Source organism: Ochotona curzoniae, unplaced genomic scaffold (assembly GCF_017591425.1).
Source record: "Ochotona curzoniae isolate NIBS_2020 unplaced genomic scaffold, NIBS_Ocur_1.0 scaffold_1037, whole genome shotgun sequence".
Lineage (NCBI taxonomy): Eukaryota > Metazoa > Chordata > Mammalia > Lagomorpha > Ochotonidae > Ochotona > Ochotona curzoniae.
The window spans coordinates 11902882-11925421 of record NW_024467083.1 but is presented as its reverse complement, the minus strand read 5'-3'; the positions used below and the strand labels follow the sequence as shown (position 1 = coordinate 11925421).

The following is a 22540-nucleotide window of genomic DNA, read 5'->3' as shown; positions in this document are numbered from 1 at the left end:
CAGCTAGCGTTCTTTGAACAGCTCTGTATTCCTCATCTACCTTAAATATATCGTTTCTGGACTGCACAGGTTATGCTGCCAGTAAAATCTCAGGAGCCACCTTACTTTCAACTGTATCATTTCTTCTATCTGACCTACGTCTCTTTTTTTTTTTAAACAAAATTTGCATGGCTTTCAAACTTTTGTGCGACAATAAACTACTTCTGTTTTTTTTTCATTAACTTTTTGAAATACACTCATATACTTGTACAATCTGATTTTAATAATTATAGATAAATATTACACAGTGAAAAATGAAAAATTTTGTTTTCTGCAATGAATGCACTTTTTTACCAATAGTCCAATAATTTATCAAAGACATGAGTTGCTAAAGAAGTCTATCCTTATGTTGGAAACTATTATTTTCATGTTGCCCAGCAGGCAGAATTATTTATACATTTTCTATTTAAAACTCAATTAAGATAGAGGATCTAGGAAAGAGTTTTCGTTTTAGCATATGTACCTGGAATTTCTTTAGGCACTGTCAGTGGGTTAATGTTGATCTCTATCTGGTTTGAAACACCTATGTGTATAACACAAAGAAGCATAAGGTATGGCTTTTTTTTGTAAGTACTTCCCATTGTAGGTATTAATGAGTGATCTGAATAACAATTTATAATAGCAGTGGAAGGGAGAAAGTGTAAAATTACATGTTTGGCAATGACCTAGAGAATATTATGTAACACGTTTGCTTGCACCAACTGAGTGATGGAAGCTATCCAAAATGTAAAATAATTACTAGTTTTAATTGTTGAAATACTTGTGAAACAAAAGAAAATTTCAGGTTGTGGTGGATAGGACTAGATTGAATTTGAACCTTGTTTTGTTTTGTTTTTGAGACAGAGAAAGAGAGAGAGATCTTCCCTCTGCTGGTTTACTCCCCAAATGACTGAGGAGCTGGGATGGGGCCAGCCTCAAGTCTGGAGCTCTATTTGGGTCACAGCTGGGACTCCACTGGCATTCACATGGGATGCTGGCATCACAAGCAATAGCTAGCCTTTCAAGCCACAATGCCAGCACCTCTGTTCCTTTCTAAATTACGAGTATTATGAGCAGAGTTGTGCGGCAGGTTAAGGCACTTCCTGCTGCAGCACCCTGTGGGGCTACAGGTTTGTGTCCTGGCTGCTCCACTTCTGATCCAGCTCGCTGCTGAAGCACCTATGAGGCCAGCAGAAGATGGCCTAAGTCCTGGGGCCCCTGCCACCCAGTGCAGGAAGCTCCAGTGAAGCTTCTGGCCCCTCACTTCTGGCTTCTGGCTTTGACCTGGCCCAGCCCAGTTGTTGCAGCCTTTTGGGAAGTGACCCAGTGAGTGGAATGTCTCTCACCCCTTCCTCCTTTCTCTGTAGTTCTACCTTTCAAATAAATATAAAAATCTTTAATAAATAAAGTGTTGGTGGTCAGATCTGTCCTTTTATTTGCTTCTATGTACTATTTGAGCCTCTACTATTTTATCTTTTGACTAGAATAACAATTAAATAATTTGAAATTCGAAAGGTCTTAAAAAGCATTAAAACCAAAATGTTTCTACCCAATTTCTCATTCTGGAAGCTTTCAGTACTAGTTTGTTTTAGGCCCTTCTAGAAATGTCTGGAAACAATTTTACATTTTAAAATTACTTAACATATAATGTAACTATGAACTTAAAGCAAGAATGAATTGTTCTTCATTTTCTTGAATGAAGAAGTTTAGGGCTGGAATTGTTCAAAAAGGGACTAGAGGGTGATTGTATTCAGTGTAAGTCATATCATATGTAAAGTCATCTGATAGTTGGTACTGCTTCTTTTGTTCTTGCTTTGATTTCCTTCCCTGATGTTGCTGGATGCTACTATTGTACATGATTTGTTTATTCCTGATTGTACAAGGTACGTTCCTTCAGGGCAGTATTTCACCATTGTTCCAATACTGAACATAGTGTTCAGCATGGCATATGTGCCTAAGATGTGTTTTTTAAAAGAGTGAGTGAGTTAATAAGTACGAAGAGGTAGGTAAATTAGAAAATAATGTGATAGTGGTTTCTTGTTGCCTTTACTCCCTTTAATTTTTTTCTTTTAATAATGTTTACATAGTAGATCAGGATGGGAAGGATTGAGGGGGGGAAAAGTAGGTGTGATCATTGTTTCCAATTTTTTTGTTTTAATTTTTATTGGAAATTCAGATTGATAGAGTGAAGGAGAGATAAATCTTCCATTGCTGGTTCACTCCCCAAGTAACTGCAACAGTCGCTGCTGAGCCGATCCAAAGCCAGGAGCCAGCGCAGCGTCCCAAAGCTTTGGGCTGTCCTCAACAGCTTTCCCAGGCCACAAGCAGAGAGCTCTGGAATGGAAGTGGAGCAGATGGGACACAAACTGGTGCCAATATGGGATCCTGGGCATGCAAGGCAAAGACTTTAACCACCAGGCTCCCACCCCAGGCCCTGTTTCCAAATTTTCTATTCCAGTTTCTGGAGAAAGGGAGGAGATAAGGGGAGAAGTTAAACCTAGCCTTCCAACCGACCCAGTACCCAAGATGGGGAGTGGCCACCTGATATCAACCCAGGTTCCTGATGCAGTGCACGCTCTGAGGGTTCTGCCCAGCTGGTTTTTATACTTCTGAAATGCTGTTGGTCTCACTGATCCAAGGATGAGGAAACCTTTTCGATGTCGATTGGCTGACACAGTCAACCTTACATTCTCCATTTGTCTAGATATTTGCTGTCATTGTTTGGTTGGGGTAGTTGTCCAATTTATTCTGTTCTCCTTGCTCTGTGCTTGTACCAGATGTCCTCTGCAGGCACCAGTGGGCTGCCATATCTTCCCTGTTCATCATGGCCTGCCATCTAGCACTCCATCCTTTACACTGAGGAGGACCAATTCTCATACTTGGGCCCAAGGACCCGGCCAGGTGACCCGGATCCTGCTGTATCCCCCAGCCCCTGGGGCTCAAGGACCTGGCACCCACTGTGCAGGTGGGCCCAAGGTCCCAGGCCATGAGACCAAGGCCCTGATGAACCCTCCACCTCCGGGGCTAATAGGCCCAAGATCTAACACACAGGTGAACCCTTTATTTTTAAAACTTTTTTTTTTTTCAAAATAATCAACGATTTTGTTTGTATATGTGTAAACATCATTTTCTCAGACAACACAATTAGATGTTTCTTAGGGTAAGAAATTAGAGATAGAGTGATAGTTGATAGAAGTCTTAAAAGGGTTTTTTGTTAAATCACTTGCAAATTATGGGATGGGGTTGTCTTTAGCATTAAATTATTAGAATGTGATTTCTTGTTCCTTCAGAAATGTTAAAAGTTGGGACAAGTATTTGGTGCAAGGATTAGGTTGCTGTGTGGGACCTCCATGTTCTATATTGGAGTGTCTGGTTTGAATCCCTGCTATTCTGCTTCTGATCCAGCTTCTGTTCATGTGTAGTCTTGGAGGCAGTAGATGGTGACTCAACTAACGGGGTCCCTGTCACCCATGGTGAAGACTCAGACTAAGGTCTGGATTTGCTTTGGCGTGGCCTACTGTGGCCCTGACTGTTGCTGGCATTCAGGGAATGAAGCAGTGAATCAAAGTCTGTTTGCCTCTGTCTCTCTTTCTGTTTTCAAATGCAATGACCAAAATAATCGAATGAAAATAATGAATTAAAAATGTTAGAAGTTCAGAAAAGGCCATTCTTTTCAGTTCCTTTAATCATCAATGTGTGCTCTTAGGTATGTGAATACAAATTTTCTACAACAATTACATTTTCTGGGTTTATAAAATCAGAATAAAACAAAAAATGATTTAAAAACACATGATAAAATTGAGATTAAAGGGCATTGGTCATCTGTAAAAGTATCATTAGGAACTTATAGGACATATCTAAGAAGTCATATAGAAAAAGGAAGCGGTATTTTTCACATTTTGGAGCAATATTCTAATTAAGTTTTAGGACACGTTGCTAAAATTGTACTGTTCAGATGTTTAATCATTTGTTCACTGATAGAATTGACAAATATTATTGAATGCCAGACACACCTTCACTATAATAATCCTCTTTAATGACTCAAACAAGCTTCTCTATGTATGAATCACTGTAATGTAACTGTGCATCCATTTTTACTCAATTTGAATTACCTAGAAAATCAGTTATAAGACTCATGATGTTGAAACACCTGTGACCGTTGCTGTGTGACCACTAGCTCACTCTCTCCTGGATTTGTTTTCTGTGGTAAAACCTCAGAGCATTGTTTCACAAAGCAGTTTGCACAGAAACTTCTTGTATGTTTGGAATTCAGCTTTTTTTCCTCCATGTGCTACTACCTTTTTAACAAGAATTGGGAAATATAGTTTTCTATTAGTCTTTCCTGCTTTTGTATTAATGCACACTTGTCTACAACCCCTAAATCTTAATTTTTTATTTTATCTGGTTGAGCATGCCTTTGCTTTTACCATAATAGCATAGATTTTTCTACAGAAAAACTTAAATTGCCATGTATGTTTACAATTATGATTTGATATCATTGTTTTATTATGTTTCTGAAGTAGGGCTTAGGTATTATATATTCCCTGTTCACCTTACAATGGTTTTTAGAAGCAAATTTAGCCAAATTTAAAATGCAAAAGCCTCAGATGTTAAGAAGTCTGCCTCCCCTCGGGATATTAGAACAGTCCCAAAGATAGAGCTTAATTACAACATGATATAGAGTGCTAGCTCATTGATGGGCTGTATTGAATGATCTGTGTTTGGACGATTGCCAAGATTTACACCATCCCCAAAGATTGTGTGTGTGTGGAAATAATCACCTGCTGTCTCTAATTTCTGTATTTGACTTAAACCTGTAGGAGGAGTTTTATGGAAGAAAATTGATTGTTGCTGATAGAGAAGAGGTGGAACAAGAAGCTGATAAAATTTTGGAAGATGCTAATATCAGTGATGTTGCATTTCTTGTAGTTGGTGATCCCTTTGGGTAAGCTAATTTGAATTTTCAACTTAATGATTTTTTTTTTTCACTACGTGGGAGTTTACTCTGTCATATTTAGTTTTTTTAAACCTAACAGATCCTAGTAAGAGATCCTATTTAGTTCAGTAAACCGTATCTAAAATTTTTGTGGTGTAAAGTTTCATTGTTGTTAAGATTAATGGAGAAGATCTGCTTGTTAAAGATACTGTCATTTCACCACTGTGTTATCAGGTGTCAACTCCTGAAGTTTGTATCATTGCTGCTTCTGTTTTTCTTGAAAGTGATCAAATGCCTCAACTATTATTTCACTATTAAATAGATGCTTTTAAAATTATCAAAAGTCATGCCTGCCATTTGGTTCATATTGTTGGAGTGTCTTCAGTTTCCTTGGCTGTAGACTTTTCCTTTGTTTCTTAAACCATCTAGTAGTTGGCAATATTGCTGTCGTCTTATTTGCCTTAAGTTTATTGTTTATAAAGCCTCTGGTTTCAGTTGCTTCTGTCTTTTGGGAGCTTCTTGTTACCAAGAAGATGAGCTTCTGGTTGTCTAGTCAAGCATCATCAATCTCTGATGTCAAGCAGGACAGAGTTCTTTGTCTGCAGCTGATGACCCAAGATTTATGTCAAGGACTAAAGAGCTTAAGGACAATTAAATTACTATGTGCCCACCAACATGGATATTTTTCAAGAGAATGGAATTATCTGTGTATGTGTCTGTCAAAAAGAAAATAATTTATAGCAGTATGAGGTGCTAGATATTATGTTAATTTCTGTGCTTAATTTTAAAAGACATTGAATAATCTCACATTTTTAAACATTTAAATAGCTTGATTTAGTGTCTGAAATGCTTTTCTGTAAATGTAAGATTTCCCTGGAGTTAGTGGTATTTGTCTTTTTTGAAGCCATGATAGTAAACAAAATGAGAATAATGATAACTAATTTTATAAGAAAATACCTTATAAATCATAGTGCTTTCTTTTTCAAAATCAGAGTTACAGAGAGTGGAAGAATCAGAGAGAGAGGTTTACTCCCTAGATGGCTGCGATAGCCAAGGCAAATCCAGAACATAGCCAGGAACTTGTAATAGTCTATTATGTGTGTGGCAAGATCCAAAGTACTTGGGCCAATTGTTGCTTTTTCAGGCCAATAGCAAGGAGCTGGATCTCTCTTTCAATCTCTTCTCTCTCTGTGATTCTGACTTTCAAGTAAAATAAATAATCTTAAAAAAAAAATAGTCTGTAGCCTTCTATCCCTAATCCTACCTTAAAGAGTTACTGAATAGAGGTGTTCATTAAAGATTTATTTGTGTCTGTTAGAGAGGCAGATTTACAGAGAGAAAGGAGAGAGAGAAAATTCCTCCATCTCCTATTTCCCTCCCCAAATGGCAGTAATGGCCAGAGCTGAGCCCATCAGAAGCCAGGCTCCAGGAGCTTCTTCCAGGTCTCCCGCCCCAGTGCTGGGTCCCAAGGACTTGAGCCAAGCTCCATTGCTTTCTGAGGCTGTAAGCAGGGAGCTGGGTCAGAAGTAGAGCATCCAGGACACAAACGTGTGTCCATACGGGATGTCAGTGCTTGTTGGTATAGGATTAGGCTGGTGAGACACAGCGCTAGCCCCAGCTCTTACTTAAGCAGACTCTTTCCCATCGTCTGTTTTTTGTGTATATGTTTTATAGTTCTTCTCTGTGAGTGTGTGAGTATCTAGTAAATTAACATTATTTTTTAGCTCTTTGTACACTTTCCTTAGTGCACACCTTTAAAAAATGTACCTTTGTACTTTTGTCTCTTTTGAATTCCTAATATACGCAATTTGATCATTTCTATTCTGAGTAATCCTTTTGAAGAGTACTTGACACCTAGTAAGTATCCAATGAATGTCACCATTATCATTAATCAACGTTTTTCCTCACCATAAATAAAGCGGCTGTGTATACATTCGTGTATATAATCCTTTTCACCTTCCCATTTTTCCGTCTTAATATTCTTTTTTTTTTTTTTTAAAGATTTATTTTTATTATTTTTTCATTGGAAAGGCGGATATACAGAGAGGAGAGACAGAGAGGAAGATCTTCCATCCGATGATTCACTCCCCAAGTGAGCGCAACGGGCCGATACTATGCCGATCCGAAGCCAGGAGCCTCCTCCGGGTCTCCCACGCGGGTGCAGGTTCCCAAAGCTTTGGGCTGTCCTCGACTGCTTTCCCAGGCCACAAGCAGGGAGCTGGAAGGGAAGCGGGGCTGCCGGGATTAGAACCGGCGCCCATATGGGATCCCGGGCGTGCAAGGCGAGGACCTTTAACCACTTGCGCCACCGCGCCGGGCCCCCGTCTTAATATTCTTAAATAATTCCTTGTGATAGACTTTTGTAAAATAAGTTCTTAGGATAAAGATATTAAAAGTTATGCATGGGACATTTTCTAGTGTATAAAACAGTGCCAGATTATTTTTTTCAAAAGAAAGTCATAACTTATAGTGCTTCCAGTTATCTATGAGATTATTTTTTTACCTTATTTTTGCAAATCTTAGAAAGTTTACAAATCACCAATCACATTTATCTTGGTAGTACTACATCTGTAAACTGGTAAATGTGGTTTGATCAAGTAAAATTTAAAACCAAATGCTAAAGTGTGAATCGTGAAATTGTTCACCCCATTTATTGTTTCAATTAATAAAAACATTTTTGGGTCTACTCCTTTGAAGATGTCTTTGGAACATTACTGAGACAAGATTTGTTGTCTGTTTTTTTAACTATTTCTGGGCATTTGTTCAGTCGAGTTTTGGGTCCTTTGAATTGTGGCACATACCTTCACGATAAGAAATCTGTACGTATGCAGGAAAATCAAGATAGCGGAATAGGGTAAGGAGGGAAAAACATTTAACCAGGATGAAGCAGAGAGGACACATTCCAGGAAATAGGAGAGGACAGAACAACAGCAGAGGGGTACCTGGAGACTGACAGACACAGGAAAGCAGCAGACACAACAGGCATTGCAGTGACTGATTCAGCAGCATTCAGCTAATGACGATCTGAACTCCACCAGCAGCCAGAACTCCACCAGCAACCAGGTATGAAGGGACCTTTACTGGGAGCTTGGGAGGTGAACCCAGACGAAGAACTGTCCCTCCTGCTGGTCTGTTTGATTTGACCAGGAACAGAGACAGAACAGCAGATTCCAGACAGACAGTGGGAGAACAGGGTGGATTTTGCAGCCCAGTCAGCCCCTAGAGCCAAATAGGGCACCATTTTCCATAAGGAGGCAAAGGCAAGGTAAAGGACTGAGTATACCCTGACTGGGAGTGAATTCATTTCTAACTCAGTGAACTACATCAATGTGACATTCTACAGATTCCACCCAAGACAGGTCTGGGTAGCCCTCAGACCTGACGACCAGCAGATCAAGAACTCTAGTAGTGGTATGTCAGGTGTTATTTTGTACACTGTGGCAATAACTTTAGGACTGAAGAGGACAACAGTGAACTGCATATGTGCTGAGCTCGCGAGAACTCACTGAATTCCTTGGATTGCACTGGTCCCTCTGGAAAATAATACCGATTGTGGCATCATACAGGTCAAAATAGGTCCGTGTGGCACCGAGACCTAATGTCCAACAGGTTCCGGCAAGATCAGCGCCACCAGCAACTTAGCTATATAGGACACCTGGTGTCTCCCTAATCCTGGAACCTGCACCAACCAGAAGATGGAGAAAGGTTGCAGAGACAACGGTGCAGCTTCAGCACAGTATCACAGGAGGTGGAGAGTGGTGAGCCAAGAGTTGGGGCTGCGTAGTTCTTTGTGGAAATCTAACATAAGAACCCAGACCTGGCACAATTGGCGCCAAGCAAAGAGTTGTGTACCAACTTCAATAAGTAAAGTCAAACTGTAGACCTGTGGGTGACATAGCTTAGAAACCTACCCCCAGGAGAAGAAAGTAATAACCAGAAGTACAATGACAAAGAGCAGAAAGAGACAAAGGCACAATGAGTATTACTGAAAACTCCCCTGCAAAGGAGCAAAACCCTATGCCAACCTCAGAGTTAACTGAGGAAGACATTGAGAAAATGGGGGCCACAGAATTCAGAAAACTCATTTTAAACCTTCTGATAAAAAAACGAGAAACACATACAAGAGTTCAAAGGACTTAAGGAAGCAGTAAAGCAAATCAAGGCTGATATGTCAGAAATTAAGAACACAGTAGAGCAAGTTAAAAGTATAATGGAGAGTCTCCAAAGTAGAATGAAGCAAGCAGAAGAAAGAATCTCAGAATTGGAAGACATTTCCTGTCACCAGGGGGAAGCAAACAAAAAGCTGGAAGCAGAGCTGGATCAGGCTAAAAAGTATTCAAGAACTGAAAGATACTATTAAGAGGTCAAACATAGGAGTTACGGGAGTCCCAGAAGGTACAGAAAGAAAAACTGGTTTTGCAAATGTATTTAATGAAATAATAAAGGATAATTTCCCTAATCCAGAGAAAGAATTGGGAAACAAGATCCAGGAGGGGCACAGAAAATCCCATCAGGCCTGATCAAAAGCTATCTTCACCAAGACACATGATCATCAAGCTGTCTTCAATGGAACATAAAGAAAAGATCATTAAATGTGCATGTGGAAAAAATCAATTGTCATATAAAGGAATGCCAATTAAACTCACAGGAGATCTTTCACAGGGAACTCTACAGGCAAGATGAGAATGGAGTGACATATTCCAGATCCTGAAAGAAAAAAAATGTGGGCCTAGGATAACATCCAGCAAAGCTTTCTTTTGTCTTTGAAAATGAAATAAAATTCTTCCACAGTAAAGAAAAGTTAAAAGAATTTGCCTCTTCCAAACCTGCCCTACAAATGATACTTCAACATGTTCTCTTGACAGAGAAGAGGAATAGCATCAAACAAAGCCAAAGGCAAATGTGAATTACATCCCAGTAAAATGACAACAGAAGACTAAACCAATGAACAACCCATTCCTAAAATGACAAGACCAAAGTACCACCCATACATATTAACCCTGAACGTAAATTGCTTAAGCTCAATCAAACGTCATAGATTAGTAGACTGAATTAAAACACAAAACCAATCTATTTGTTGTCTAGAAGAGACACATTTCACCAACAATAATCAGTGGAAACTGTATTGCATGGGTTTTCATGTTTTCTGCTAGTTTCATCTCTTCAAAACAGTTTCTTGTGATTAAATTCTTCAATGACTCATAGATCATACAGTAGCATCATTTTCTGCAAGAAGGTTCTTGATTTTCATTTCTTCATTGACATATTAGTCATTCAGTAGCATGGTATTTAATTTCATGGTGTTGTTAATTTCTTTTTTCTTCCTGATGTTGATTTTTTTTTTGTGGCTCTTCATTTAAGGGGATGTATAGTAGCTGTGCAATGGAGACTATCATATCTAGTAACATGTTATTTAACTTCATGGCGTCGTAAATTTCTATTTTTCTTTCTATTGTTGTTTTTGTATTGTGACTTCATTTGAGGGGATGTACAGTAGCTGTGAAATGGAGAATACCGTATCCAGATGTGAGGATACAATGCAGTATGCATTTCTACTTCCAGACAAAGATGGACTTACAATGAAACTGTTTACTCTATCTTGACAATAGGATGCTGGACTCTGCCATTGTCCATGCCCGCAATGCTGGACATATGACTGTGTATGAAGTACTATACTTTAGTAATGATTTAGAGGAACTAGGTGTGTGTGGGTGGGGGAGGATTGGGGCTGGGATAAAGGAAATGCCAGGAGCCTGTGGAACTATATCATAAAATGGTAATAATAATAATAAAATGTAAAATGTGAAAAAAAGATATCTCTACATATGTATATAGTTAAGTGATCATTTTAAGTGAGCTTGTGATTAAGGCAGAATTTTAAATGTTTTTCTTCTCATTTATTTAAATAACTCACCAAGTAACTAACTTATTTCTCATTATTTTTAATGTCCCATAGTGACATTGTTGTTCATGACTTAAAAACCCTATTTGAAACTGTCATTTATACTGCTTTTGAAAAGCTAACTCTCAACATAATGATTATTTTTCATACTAATTTTTGTTTTGTCTGTGTGATTAAAAGCAGGCTTCCCTGGTGGGTATTTGTTAATCTGTGTCTGACTGTCTCGTGGGGTAAAAGCTCTTGATCTTCTCACTAGCATTCATTGACAGGTTGACATGCTCTGCTTGCAAGGAATTCTCAAACATGCTAATGTTGCTTTCCCCAGTAGAGTTTGCAGTTTTTTTAAAGAGAGGAAAGGGCCTTTAGTAATTTAGTTCTAAGTTTATATGTGGTTATATTTCACAGTTTTTGTATTTAGATGTGCTTTCTTTTTACCCAACCTACCTAATTAGCATTGTGAGGCTTATATTATAAAAGAAAAGGCAACAGGCAGAATATGCATATACAAACACACATATATGCAAGCTAGTTATATATACTAAGCCAACTGAAGACATTTATAAATAAAATCCCTGCTAGACAGATGTACTTAATATGCAAGTAGGATTCTGATAGAATTTTTATATAAAGAATGAAAGACTGAATCTCAGTAAAAATGTTGTTTATTCTGCCTTACTTTTCAGAGTACAGAGTAGAAATAAATTGGGTCTATTTGTGACATAATGTAATAACCACGGGAACAGTAATTTTAGGAATGTAAAGGGCCACTGAATCATTAGTTTAAGAATTGCTGCTCAAGAGTAAAGTTGCTGAGTTCATATTCCACAGATGTCTTCTGTAAGTGTTACCAAGACAAAGGATAAGTATATATGCCCTTTCTCAGTAGCTGCTATAAGAGTTATTGTTGCAGTTCAGCATTGTGCAGTGCATGAGTAGGTTTATATTTGGCTAATAAAAGTCTGCAAAAAGCTTTATGCAGATGCCTGGAAGAACATGAGGAGTAAAAGTTACAAATGTTGCTTTTCCCAGCACCTGGTGAAATTTTATAACCTAAAAAGCCAGTGTCATTTACTTTTTATCCTACAGGGCTACCACACATAGTGATCTTGTTCTAAGGGCAACAAAGCTGGGAATCCCTTATCGAATTATCCACAATGCTTCCATAATGAATGCTGTTGGCTGCTGCGGTTTACAGGTAAAGCTGCAAAGAAAGTTTTACACTGAAATGAAGTTAAAATTATTTTATTTTCTACAACTTGCTAATAGAGTTTATTGAATATTACGAATTGCAAAACATATTGCTGTTTGAGTCTATACCATTTACCATGTGCAAAATATCTTAATACTAATCTTTAAATACTGTTTTCTCTTATAACTTGAGTTCTTCCCTTTCTCATTGGACTAGGAGAATGTTGAGAATGATTTTAATCTTTTATCCAAATGTACATTCATAAAAAGGAGAATATAAGCTGATGAACTTGGTTAAATATTTTTAGAAAATTTTTATTGTCTTCTCAGCAACTTATCATTGTCAAATTTCATGGTTTTCTGCACAGTATTGTTTTCTGCACCATCTAAAATATGGGGACACTGCAGGTCTTAAAGAGCAAAAATGTTAGGTTTATCATTATTGATACATAAAGTCGGTTATTTTTAACTCCAGAAGTCTTTATTCTTAATAATTGAAACAGTACAATACAATTATTTCCGAGATCATCCTCTACGTTGTTGACATTTGTTTTCCAAGTTTGCTGTTTATATCCCACTGTTCACACATGCATAACTTATGACAGCTGTGATTGCTACATGACAAAGTGATTTTAAAACTTCCTTCTGATTGGTAAGACACATTTTTACTTTAGATACTCAAGAATACAGGTTTGTGGAAAAGGCTCTGAAAAGACAGGTTAATGATGTGAAAGCTTGAACATCTGTGCATAATTTTTCATACTACACATTTCTGTGAACTTTGTGAGGGCCACTTATGATAACATGCATCTCAAGATTTGCAGCATGCCTTCCCGAAGAGAATAACTTAAAAACCGATGTTTACAAAGCACATCAATCATTGTTAGGTGCTGGTGCCGTTCACAACTTTAGAAGAGTCTACTTTCCGTACTACCTAGGAAGAATAGTAAATTAGGTGACTAGAGATGACAGTTAATCTCAATATAGTGCCTTTGGTTGTGAAGAATCCAAGAAAAAGTGTTCATGTTTTGTTTTTTCAGTGTTTATCTCTTGCTACTCATTACTATGTTTCAATGGACACCAGGCAGACATTATGACTCAATGGCCTAAGCCGCCCCTAATCCACTATTTTGGAACCCACAGATGCCCAAGAGCCAGTTGCATGTACTTTTTAAAATAAGTGCACAAATATCCTTTATCATACAAGAACTTTGGCACAGTCTCCTTCCTTATAAGAGCTGGATTAATCTTTTCACTTTGTAGAGTAGCATTTATTAAAGAAACCATGGTGAACAAGTGGTTCTTGCCTATAGCATTCAGTCACCAGCAGGGTTTGTCCCAAGGTCTGCGGAGCCTCTGAGACCCAGGGATTCTAACAGACTCACTCTGGGATGAATTCATGGCTTGCAGATGGTGCCAGAGAATCCACACTTTGAGAGCCACTGATCCAGATGAGTGAGCCGTCTTGGAAAGTGAAAGAATTGTGTTGTCTTTTTTCTAGCCCAGTAGGTTCAGAAGAGTAGTTTATAAGTCTTAGGAATACACTTGCTGAAAGTAGACATGTTACCTTATCATGCTGGTGCTCTTAATTTTGTTGAAGATCAGGGAGGTACCAGTTTTTTTTTTTTAATTAAAAAAAAATTTTTTTTTGGTAAAGATTTATTTTCTGAAAGGCAGAGTTACAGAGAGAAATCTTTACATCTGTTGATTCACTCTCCAAAAGGCCTCAAAACTAGCAGCCTTCATCTAGAACTTCCAGGTGGATGGAGGGACTCAACACCTGGGGCATCTTCCATTGCTTTCTTAGGCACATTAGCAGAAGTTGGATCAGAAGTGGAGCAGCTTGGATACAAGCTTGTGCCATGTGGAATGCTGACATTGCAGATAATGGCTTAGTGTGCTGTTCTGCAGTGCTGGCCCCAACTTTGAAAAGGCATGTGCAAGAGTAGTCCGATGAATTCACAGAGAGCCACTGAGTTGTTGAACAGAAGTACCGTTTTGAATGTTGTGATAGATCTGAACAGTAGATTCTTTCTGCCATCTTTGCCTCAGATTAAAAGGTGGCACCATGAAATATAGTCCTAACCTACAAAAAATCATGATCATGGTGATAAATTTTTAAACTACCAGTTTATTAACCTCCTGTGAAATGCTTAAATGCTTATTTGTGGTTTTCTGAAGAAACTACATGGTAGAGTTCAGAACTAACTTTGAAATTTGTTGACCAGCAAAAGGTTCTTATTTGTTAGTGGTAATTATGGTAAGTCATTGCATTACTAACCCTGCCATATACACATATACAGCTAAACAATATCCGTTGTATTAGAGACATACTATGAAATAAAATTCCTTAGCAAAAACTCCATTATAATCATGAAAATTTTACTTGTAAAATGGGAAGTATGTTAGAGACTTCCGAATTAGCCATCTTTAAGGGGATTAGTGATGTATACATTTAACAAAAGCTGTTTGCCTGCTTATTGTTTGTAACTTAAGAGCCTTTGGACACAGTGATAATCTTGACCATTAAGGTCCCTGCTTTCAAGGAGTTTATTTTTAGTGAAAAGGATAGTTAATAAGTATAAAAAATTCAGATCAGCTATTACAATTCAGAGTGATTTTGTTGCTGTCTTGGTCAGAGGAAGGATCCTGTCTGAGAAAGGACACTTCAGAATCAAGGAGATACTAGCATTTTCCTGTCAGAGGGAGCAATTAGTACAAAGGCCTTAGACTGGGCATGGTGTATGGCTTGTTAAAGGAACCAATTCAGGGCATGTTGGACTATAGTAGTAAAGGAAAAATGACTTGAAGCTGGACAAGTGTGTAGGGGCTGGATCACTTAGCTCTCTACCCAACTTTAGGAATTTGAATTTTTATCTCAATGACATAGATTTTCACTGAGTGGCTATAAAGAAGTCAAAATACTTTGTCAGGTAAATGATTTTTAAGACATATCTTTGACTGATGTGTGGAGATTCTAATTCCTTCCAAGCAGAAATGGAATAGCAGATGTTAATTAAAAGGTGGCTAATAGGGACTGGTGTGATGGCTCAATGACTAAATCCTCACATTGCAATCTCTGGGATACTATATGGGGACTGGTTTGTGTCCCGGCTGTTCCACTTCTCATCTAGCTTCCTGCTTATGATCTGGGAAGCAGTAGAGGGCAGCCCATAGCCTAGGGACCCTGTACTCAACTGGGAGACCTGGAAGAGGCTCCTGGCTTCAGATCAGCTCAACTCCAACTCGGTGTTGTGTTCTTTTGGGGAGTAAACCAGCAGATGGAAGATTTTTCCATCTTCCTTCTCTTCGTAAATCTGATCTGCCTTTCCAATAAAAATAAATAGGTTTTTTTTTTATTTTTAAAGAAAAGGGTGGCTAATAAAAAAAATTTTAAAGGAGAGCTATTAATGATTTAGACTGTCTGAAGGGGCTAGGATGTACTACATCAAACAAGGAGACCTGAGGCACTTTTTACCAAGAGAATTGGAATTTACAGATTTAGTGAGGCGTCCCTCCTGTAGTGCTAGTCCTAGGAAACAACATGAGTGTCTTCTATCTCCTCTACCGCAGTTACTGTGATTCTGAAAGACTTATCGGTGGAGCTGGATCTTTTTATTATCATTGTTCTTTGGCTGCCAGTGTTTTGATGACTTGTGTTATCGTTACCAGAGCAGTTGGCTTCTGTCACTGACAGCCCTGTTCCAGTCTTCTTGCCGTTCGGGATCATGATTAATCCTGACCTTGATGATGTGGGAGAGTGTGATTCAGCTTGTCTTTCTCGTGGACTTTTGATGGTATGAGTGTTGCCCTGAAGTCCTGCTTATTCTCTTTCTTAATGTCAGCATAAAACAGTGTCACACAAGATGTTTGGGGGCATAGAAACCACAACAGTCTCCAGATGATATTCTGTGCAGAGCAGCAAACTAGTCACTCTGCATTCTGTGGCTTTGTACTGTATGTTTGGACAGTTCTGCTGGCTTGCATTCCTTTCACCTCACAAATTTAACACTGATTTGAGGAAACACATATGTGAAGATACATGTGGGGCTTAATTCTTAGAGAGTTAAATCCTCTAGTTTTTCCATTTACACAATAGGTTTCCCAATTTAACAGATTCTTAACATAAAAAAAGGGAATTTTATTTGTGATGTGAAATATCAAGACCATGTGGCCTAATTATAATATGGAATTTTACCAAGTTTGCGAAAATGAAGAAATATTGGGCAACAAGCCTAGTTGACAGATTAATAAAGGTATTCAGACAGACTAAGGTGAAGGGAAAGAAAATGAGATGGCCTATACATAATAAGTAGTTTTAAATTAAGGTTTTTTGTTTTTGATGTCAATAGATGAAATATAATCAATATCAAATTAGTAAACTGCCTTTTCTAAAAAATTCAGTAAAATGTAAAGACTGAGATATAAAGTACTGTTTTTAGAAAATGAATGATTATTCTCTCTCTCTGGCTTTCCAATAAATAAAAATAAATTAATTGAAATTTAAAATAGGAAAATGAAGGTGTGGCAGGCATTTGGAATAGCAGTTACTATCATTTAGGGTAACCACATGCTCTATTAGTTCAAGTTCTAACTACACTTGCAATTTCAGCATCCTGGTCATGGTAATGGTATCCTGAAAGTCAGCAGGAGATGGCTTAGCTACTTGGATCCCTGCCACCTCCATGTGGATCTGGATTGAGCTATGGGTTCCTAGTTTCAGCATGGCCTAGCTCCAACCATTGCACACATTGGGAGTGACTTAGCACAAGGAAAAGCTTTATCTTTGTCAAATAAATAAAAGAAAAATTTTAAATAAGTGCTGATTTTGTGGTGTTAAAATTTTTATTAGTGATATTTCTTGGGGAAAAAAAAAGAAGAATCACAGCTCTAAGTTGCTTAGATTTTTAAGACAGCTCATCAGTAAATGGGCTTCTGCAACCTGAGGTCTTATCACTGTGAGTTTGCAGTTCCTCATTATATTTTACTGGAAGGATGACGAAGGACAAAAGACAAGTCCTTCTGAGGATATTACTTTAAGATAGTAACATATTGATGGTGAAACTGTGTAATGTTCCAGGGCTCATTGAAGAAGTTTGCAAGTTTGCATTATACCACAAGAGTAATTAGTTTGTAAACCTGGAAAGATTGCTTGTATGAGGGGTTTTTCCTAATCCCCTAAATTAGAGGATTCAAAAAGTGCTTTTACACAGACTGCTCAGAGACTTGTATTCCAATTGTCTTTAAAAGATCCTGTTTTTGAAATGAAGAACTAAGTTATTTGTATCTCTGTGTTTAAAGTATTTATACATGTATGTATAATTTTAAAAATTTAATAGCTTTTCTTCTAAAGTTTTATTTTGTGGAATAAAACTAATATAAATTTTTATCCATTTATTTATTTGAATAGCAGTGAAACAGAGACAGCTTCTCCCATTTGCTGGTTCACTCTGCAAATGTCCACAACAGCTAGGGTTAGGTCAGCCAAAGCAGAAGCCAGGGGTTCAGTCCAGGCCTCCACGACGTGGGTGGCAGGGACTCAGTGTGAGCCTGTAACTGTATGGGATGTGGGCACCTGAAATGGAGACTTAACTGCAATCCCAAATGGTTGCCAAATCATTCAAAATTTGATCAAAAAGAAACATTCTTTTTTAGAATGGGAATAGTGGTCTTGTCAGAATTAAGTAATAAATGTGGTTTGGCAAATGTTTAATAGCATTTTTGAGCTCACTACAACAAGGAAAGCAGTTGAATTATAGCAAGTCCTAGTATTTAGGACATCTTCATGTAATTGTCACGAACTTGATTTTTATTGCATCCTCAAATAGCTGACATTTACTGTCCTCACCATGTGCAGGGCTTTACCATGGACTCTACACACTTCATTGTCATTCAGCTCTTAAATATTATTAGATTACTGTACTTATTTGCATGAGGGCTCTTCCTTGGGTCAGAAAGATTATTTGACTTGCCCTTAATCACCCAGCTAGTAAGAACTGATGCCATGATTCTGGAACCCTTGCCTTCCCTGTGGGGCATAAGTGAGATGGGTCTCCTGAGGGCCGCAGCTCTGTCTTGTTAGTTATCATAAACCAGCATAATACCTGGCAAGCAGGGCATGTAAATAGCTGTCAGGTAAACCTGCCTCTCAAGAACAGTAAAATAATAGACCCTCTCGGCAGGGCCAGGGCCATGCCTGGGAGATTGGCACAGGATGGTACTTTCCCAAAATACCAAACTACCACCTATTTATGTTAACCCTGAATGTAAATAGCATACTCATCAATCAACTGGCATAGATTAGTAGACTGGATTAAAAACACAAAACCAATCCATTTATTTTTTTTCATTAATGTACTTTTGGAATAAAGCTCATTGTTGGCAAGTTGGAGGTTGTAACGAGGTACAATGAGAAACTTTCCATTTCGAACTAGATTTTAGACACTTTTAGGCATTTTTGGCTGCTGTTTTTGGAATTCAGTGTGTTTAAGCCAAGGATTTTTGAGTGTTTATAGGGAACTAGGGACAGGAACCCATCTTTCCTTACTATCTCCATTTTTTATCTTGTAATAGCCTCGAACCTAAGAAGCCTTGATTTACTAGAAACAGAGAATGACCCATCTCTGCTCAAGACCAGTTTCTTATTTTTCAAATAAAGCAAATAAGCTTTAGAAAAGTTGCCTAAAGACACAGTTATTTCAAGTGCACAGTGAATTTGTGGTAGAAGTCTAGATGTGACTCTTTGTTTCTAGTGTTTTTAATTCTTTGATAAATTCTTTCAAGCATTGTTTAGATTTAAATATTAAATCTATATAAAATTAGTGTTATATTTATTATACATTAAGCCTTTTAAAAGACACATCCTTTACAAAGTGCTAGAAAAAAATTAACATTAGCGTGTTAAATCACCATTTGAATAATTTTTTGGCTATCTTTTGACCCCAACAGTCCTGGGAAGGAGAGTGTTTTTATTTTATCATTATTCCTACTGTACAAGTGTATGAGGGTACTTTAAAAAGTTCATAGGAAATGGACTTAAAAGGGCCCAGCTCAGTGGCCTAGCAGCTGAAGTCCTCACCTTGCGCATGCCAGTATCCCATATGGGTGCTGGTTCGTATCCTGGCAACACTCTTCCCATCCAGCTCCTGGCTTGTGGTCTTGGAAAGCAGTCGAGGATGATCCAAAGCCTTGGGACCCTACACCCATGTGGGAGACCCGGAAGAGGCTCCAGGCTCCTGGCTTTGGATCAGCGTAGTTCCCGCCATTGTGGCTGCTTGGGGAGTGAATCATTGGACAGAAGATCTTCCTCTCTGTTTCTCCTCCTCTCTGCATATCTGACTTTACAAAAAAACAAAATAAAAAAGAAATAAAATGAGCTTAAAAGATAAGTTTATTTTTTTTGCAAAAAAAAATATGAAATCTTATTTTTTTGTAGATTTATTTATTTTATTGGAAAGGCAGATTTACAGAGAGACAAGACAGAAAGATCCTCCGTCTGTTGGTTCACTCCCTACGTGACCTCATGGAATTGAGCCAATCTGAAGCGTGGAGGTTCTTCTGGGTCTCTCACGTGGGTGCTGGGTCCCAAGGCTTCAGGCCATCCTCTGCTGCTTTCCCAGGCCACGGGGTGGTAAGTGGAGCAACTGGAATGCAAACTAGCACCCATATGGGATCCTGGCCTGGGCAAGATGAGGATTTAGCTACTGAGTCATCCCGCCAGGTCTGCATAATTAGTTTATAACACACATTTTCATGAGCTTTTAAGAATAATTAATTTATTTGAGAGAGAGCTCTCTTCTACAGTTTGTCTCCCAATATTCCCACCCTCATCCCTGACTGGCTAGACTCAAGCCAAGGCCAGGATTTCAACCAGGTCTCCCTTGTTTGTGTAAGGAACCCAGGTACTTGACTTACCACGTGCTGCCTTCGGGATGTGCATTAGCAGCAAGCTGACGTCAGGAGCTGCTGGAGAGCAATGCATGTGCTCTGATGTGGGGCATGCTTCATTGCTATCCCAAGTACCTGTCCTCACCCCGCCCCATGAACTTGTATGCAGGGATCTCATTGTTTGTTTCTGTGTGTGTTTTTCTATGCCATATCAGCATGTTTTAATTGCATTTTCCTGTAAAGTTTAAAAATGTTCCTTATAGACTTAGATTAATATCACAGAACTAACAAGTTTCAGAATCAGTATTGAAAATTAAATTTTTTTTCAGCATGAGACTTGGAATCAAGGGCCAATGTTGTGGTACAGTGAGTAAAGCTGAAGCCTGCAAAGCTGACATCACAAGATGGCCCAAGTGTTTGGGACCCTGCTACCCACATGGGAGACCCAAATAAATTCTTGGCTCCTGGCTTGAGCCTGTCATAGCCCTGGTCGTTGTGGCCATCTAGAGAGTGAACCAGTGAATGGAAGATCTCTCTCCATCTCCACCTCACCTCTGTAACTATGCGTTTCAAACAAATTAAATCTTCAAAACAAGAAGTTTTGCAACCAGACTCAATTGAGCTTGTGAAGCTAACCTAGATTAAAGAAGCAGGCTTCTCAGTGGTAAACAACAAATTGGGTAAGCCATTGCAGAGAGAGTAAAAGATTTAGGGAAAGGCTTTCATTGTTAAACTCTGTAGTTGGTGGGGTGAGTGTACAATTGTGAATTTTACTGAAATGAAGTGCTATAAAGAAGGAACGTTCTCTCAGATGTATCTTCATGTTTTTTTTTTTAATCCAGCTGGTGACCTTGGGTAGTCAGTTGATCTTGGCGGTCCTGTCTGTCAGCGACTAATCATTAACTTTGTGAAAACTCCCCTGACTACTTAGATGTCCGAGATCTTTTGTTAGTTTTTCTCTCTGGGTTCTGTGTATTTCACTATTTTTAGCTGAAACATAGCTAAATTATGAATTGATTATATATGTTCCTGTCCTGAATGTGTATGTACTACAAGTTTATTGTGGAAAGGCATATCGGAAGGATACCAGCTATGAGAATCAACTTTTGTTCCTTTCTTTCTGATAGATTGTATTCCTGAGCCACCTCAAGTCTGGTGCACATTTTTAATTTTGGTCATAAAGGAATTAAGTTCTCATCTATGGACTAGTAGTTGCTGATGTGTTCCATTGCTGATTAATGTTTTTTATTTATTTTTTTTTAGTTGTATAATTTTGGGGAGACAGTATCTATTGTTTTTTGGACAGATACTTGGAGACCTGAAAGCTTCTATGACAAAGTGAAGAAGAACAGAGAGAATGGCATGCACACATTATGCTTACTAGGTAAGGATTTTGGAGATGCCTTAAAGTCACAATGCAGAGTTGCCATAGTGTTCTTACTTGGCTTTGGTGTTGAGCTGAACACTGTGAATAAGTACAAGTAGTGTGGAAGCCACACTGCATTGCGTTCTCTCAGGGGGATAGGCATCTTCCCCAGCAGCACATGGCTACTCATTTATATACACCTCACGTACTGCCTTTGTGCAACCTGGCACATTCTCACCAACAGGCCATTCTTGCCATTTGTCCATCAAGACCTTCTTTTTAATATATTGCGATCCAGAAGACTTGTATTAAGCATTTGTCCTCACTGAGCACAATGCCAGATTTTTCTAGGGATGTTCTTTACATAAAGAGGTATCAGTGTTGTTACAAAATGTTGTATCTGAAAACAAGGTTGATACGATCTTACTGAGTCGGGCTTTATAGATGAAGTTGTGGAGAGTGTTCAGTCATTTCTCCAGAGACACACAGTTCTTGGTGGCATAAACGGTGGCATCCAGATAGTCTTCTGTTTATATCTCTTTCTGCTATATCATCCTACCAAATTCATTTTCCTGTCTATTGTGGAAAGGGCTGAGGTTGTTCTTTTTGTATCGAGATAATGATACTGAGTTTCAGACCAGTATGGATTTTGCTTTCAAGCAGGGACTCTGAAACTGCCCTGGTGCTTGTTCATTAGTCAGTGGCTCTTCTATTAGCCTTGTTGTAGAAATTCCGACATCAAAGTTTTAATCTCTGATGAACAGCATATAGCTAACTAACATATTTGATAACTTTCAAATATTACTTAGAGTGGGATCAGAAGGCATAATTGTAGCGCTCATACTAATTATATGGAGATTATTATAAATATTCCATTACCTTTGGCTTTATTTTTATCACGTAGGAATATTTCCTCCTCCCTCATAGAACTGGTTAGCACCAAACTTCTCAAATTGTTTTTGGTGAAAAAGAAGTGTGTGCTTTTTTTAAAAAAAGTTTTTTCAAGAATTTCCGATCTGTTGTGTATTATATTACTGTAAATGTTCATAAATAATTACTCTCATTCCTCTAATTCCTTTGTCATTTACTGGTAACAGAAACTCACATCCTGGCATCGTTGTGGATTTATGCTTCAGATTGTACTAAGACAGCAATACAGTGTGTGAAGTCCCCTAACAGGTTGTATGTGATAGGGTCAGGGCGGAGGCTGCACCCGTGATTTTGGCATCTCTAACAACACAGA

At 38.3% G+C, this 22540-nt stretch overlaps 1 protein-coding gene across 2 annotated transcripts in view; it reads left to right on the top strand.

The window, feature by feature from the left end:
• DPH5 (diphthamide biosynthesis 5) overlaps positions 1–22540 on the top strand; it is a 33625-nt gene that overhangs the window by 2888 nt on the left and 8197 nt on the right. The window contains exons 1-4 of one of the 2 annotated variants that reach the window (XM_040998366.1): positions 2782–3069; positions 4839–4963; positions 11943–12051; positions 21195–21315. In XM_040998366.1, coding sequence (XP_040854300.1) covers positions 3022–3069; positions 4839–4963; positions 11943–12051; positions 21195–21315 — 403 coding nt within the window. In that variant the 5' untranslated portion in view covers positions 2782–3021. Of the gene's footprint in view, positions 1–2781; positions 3070–4838; positions 4964–11942; positions 12052–21194; positions 21316–22540 lie in introns of those variants that run through there. The other variant, XM_040998365.1, reaches the window with a different exon arrangement.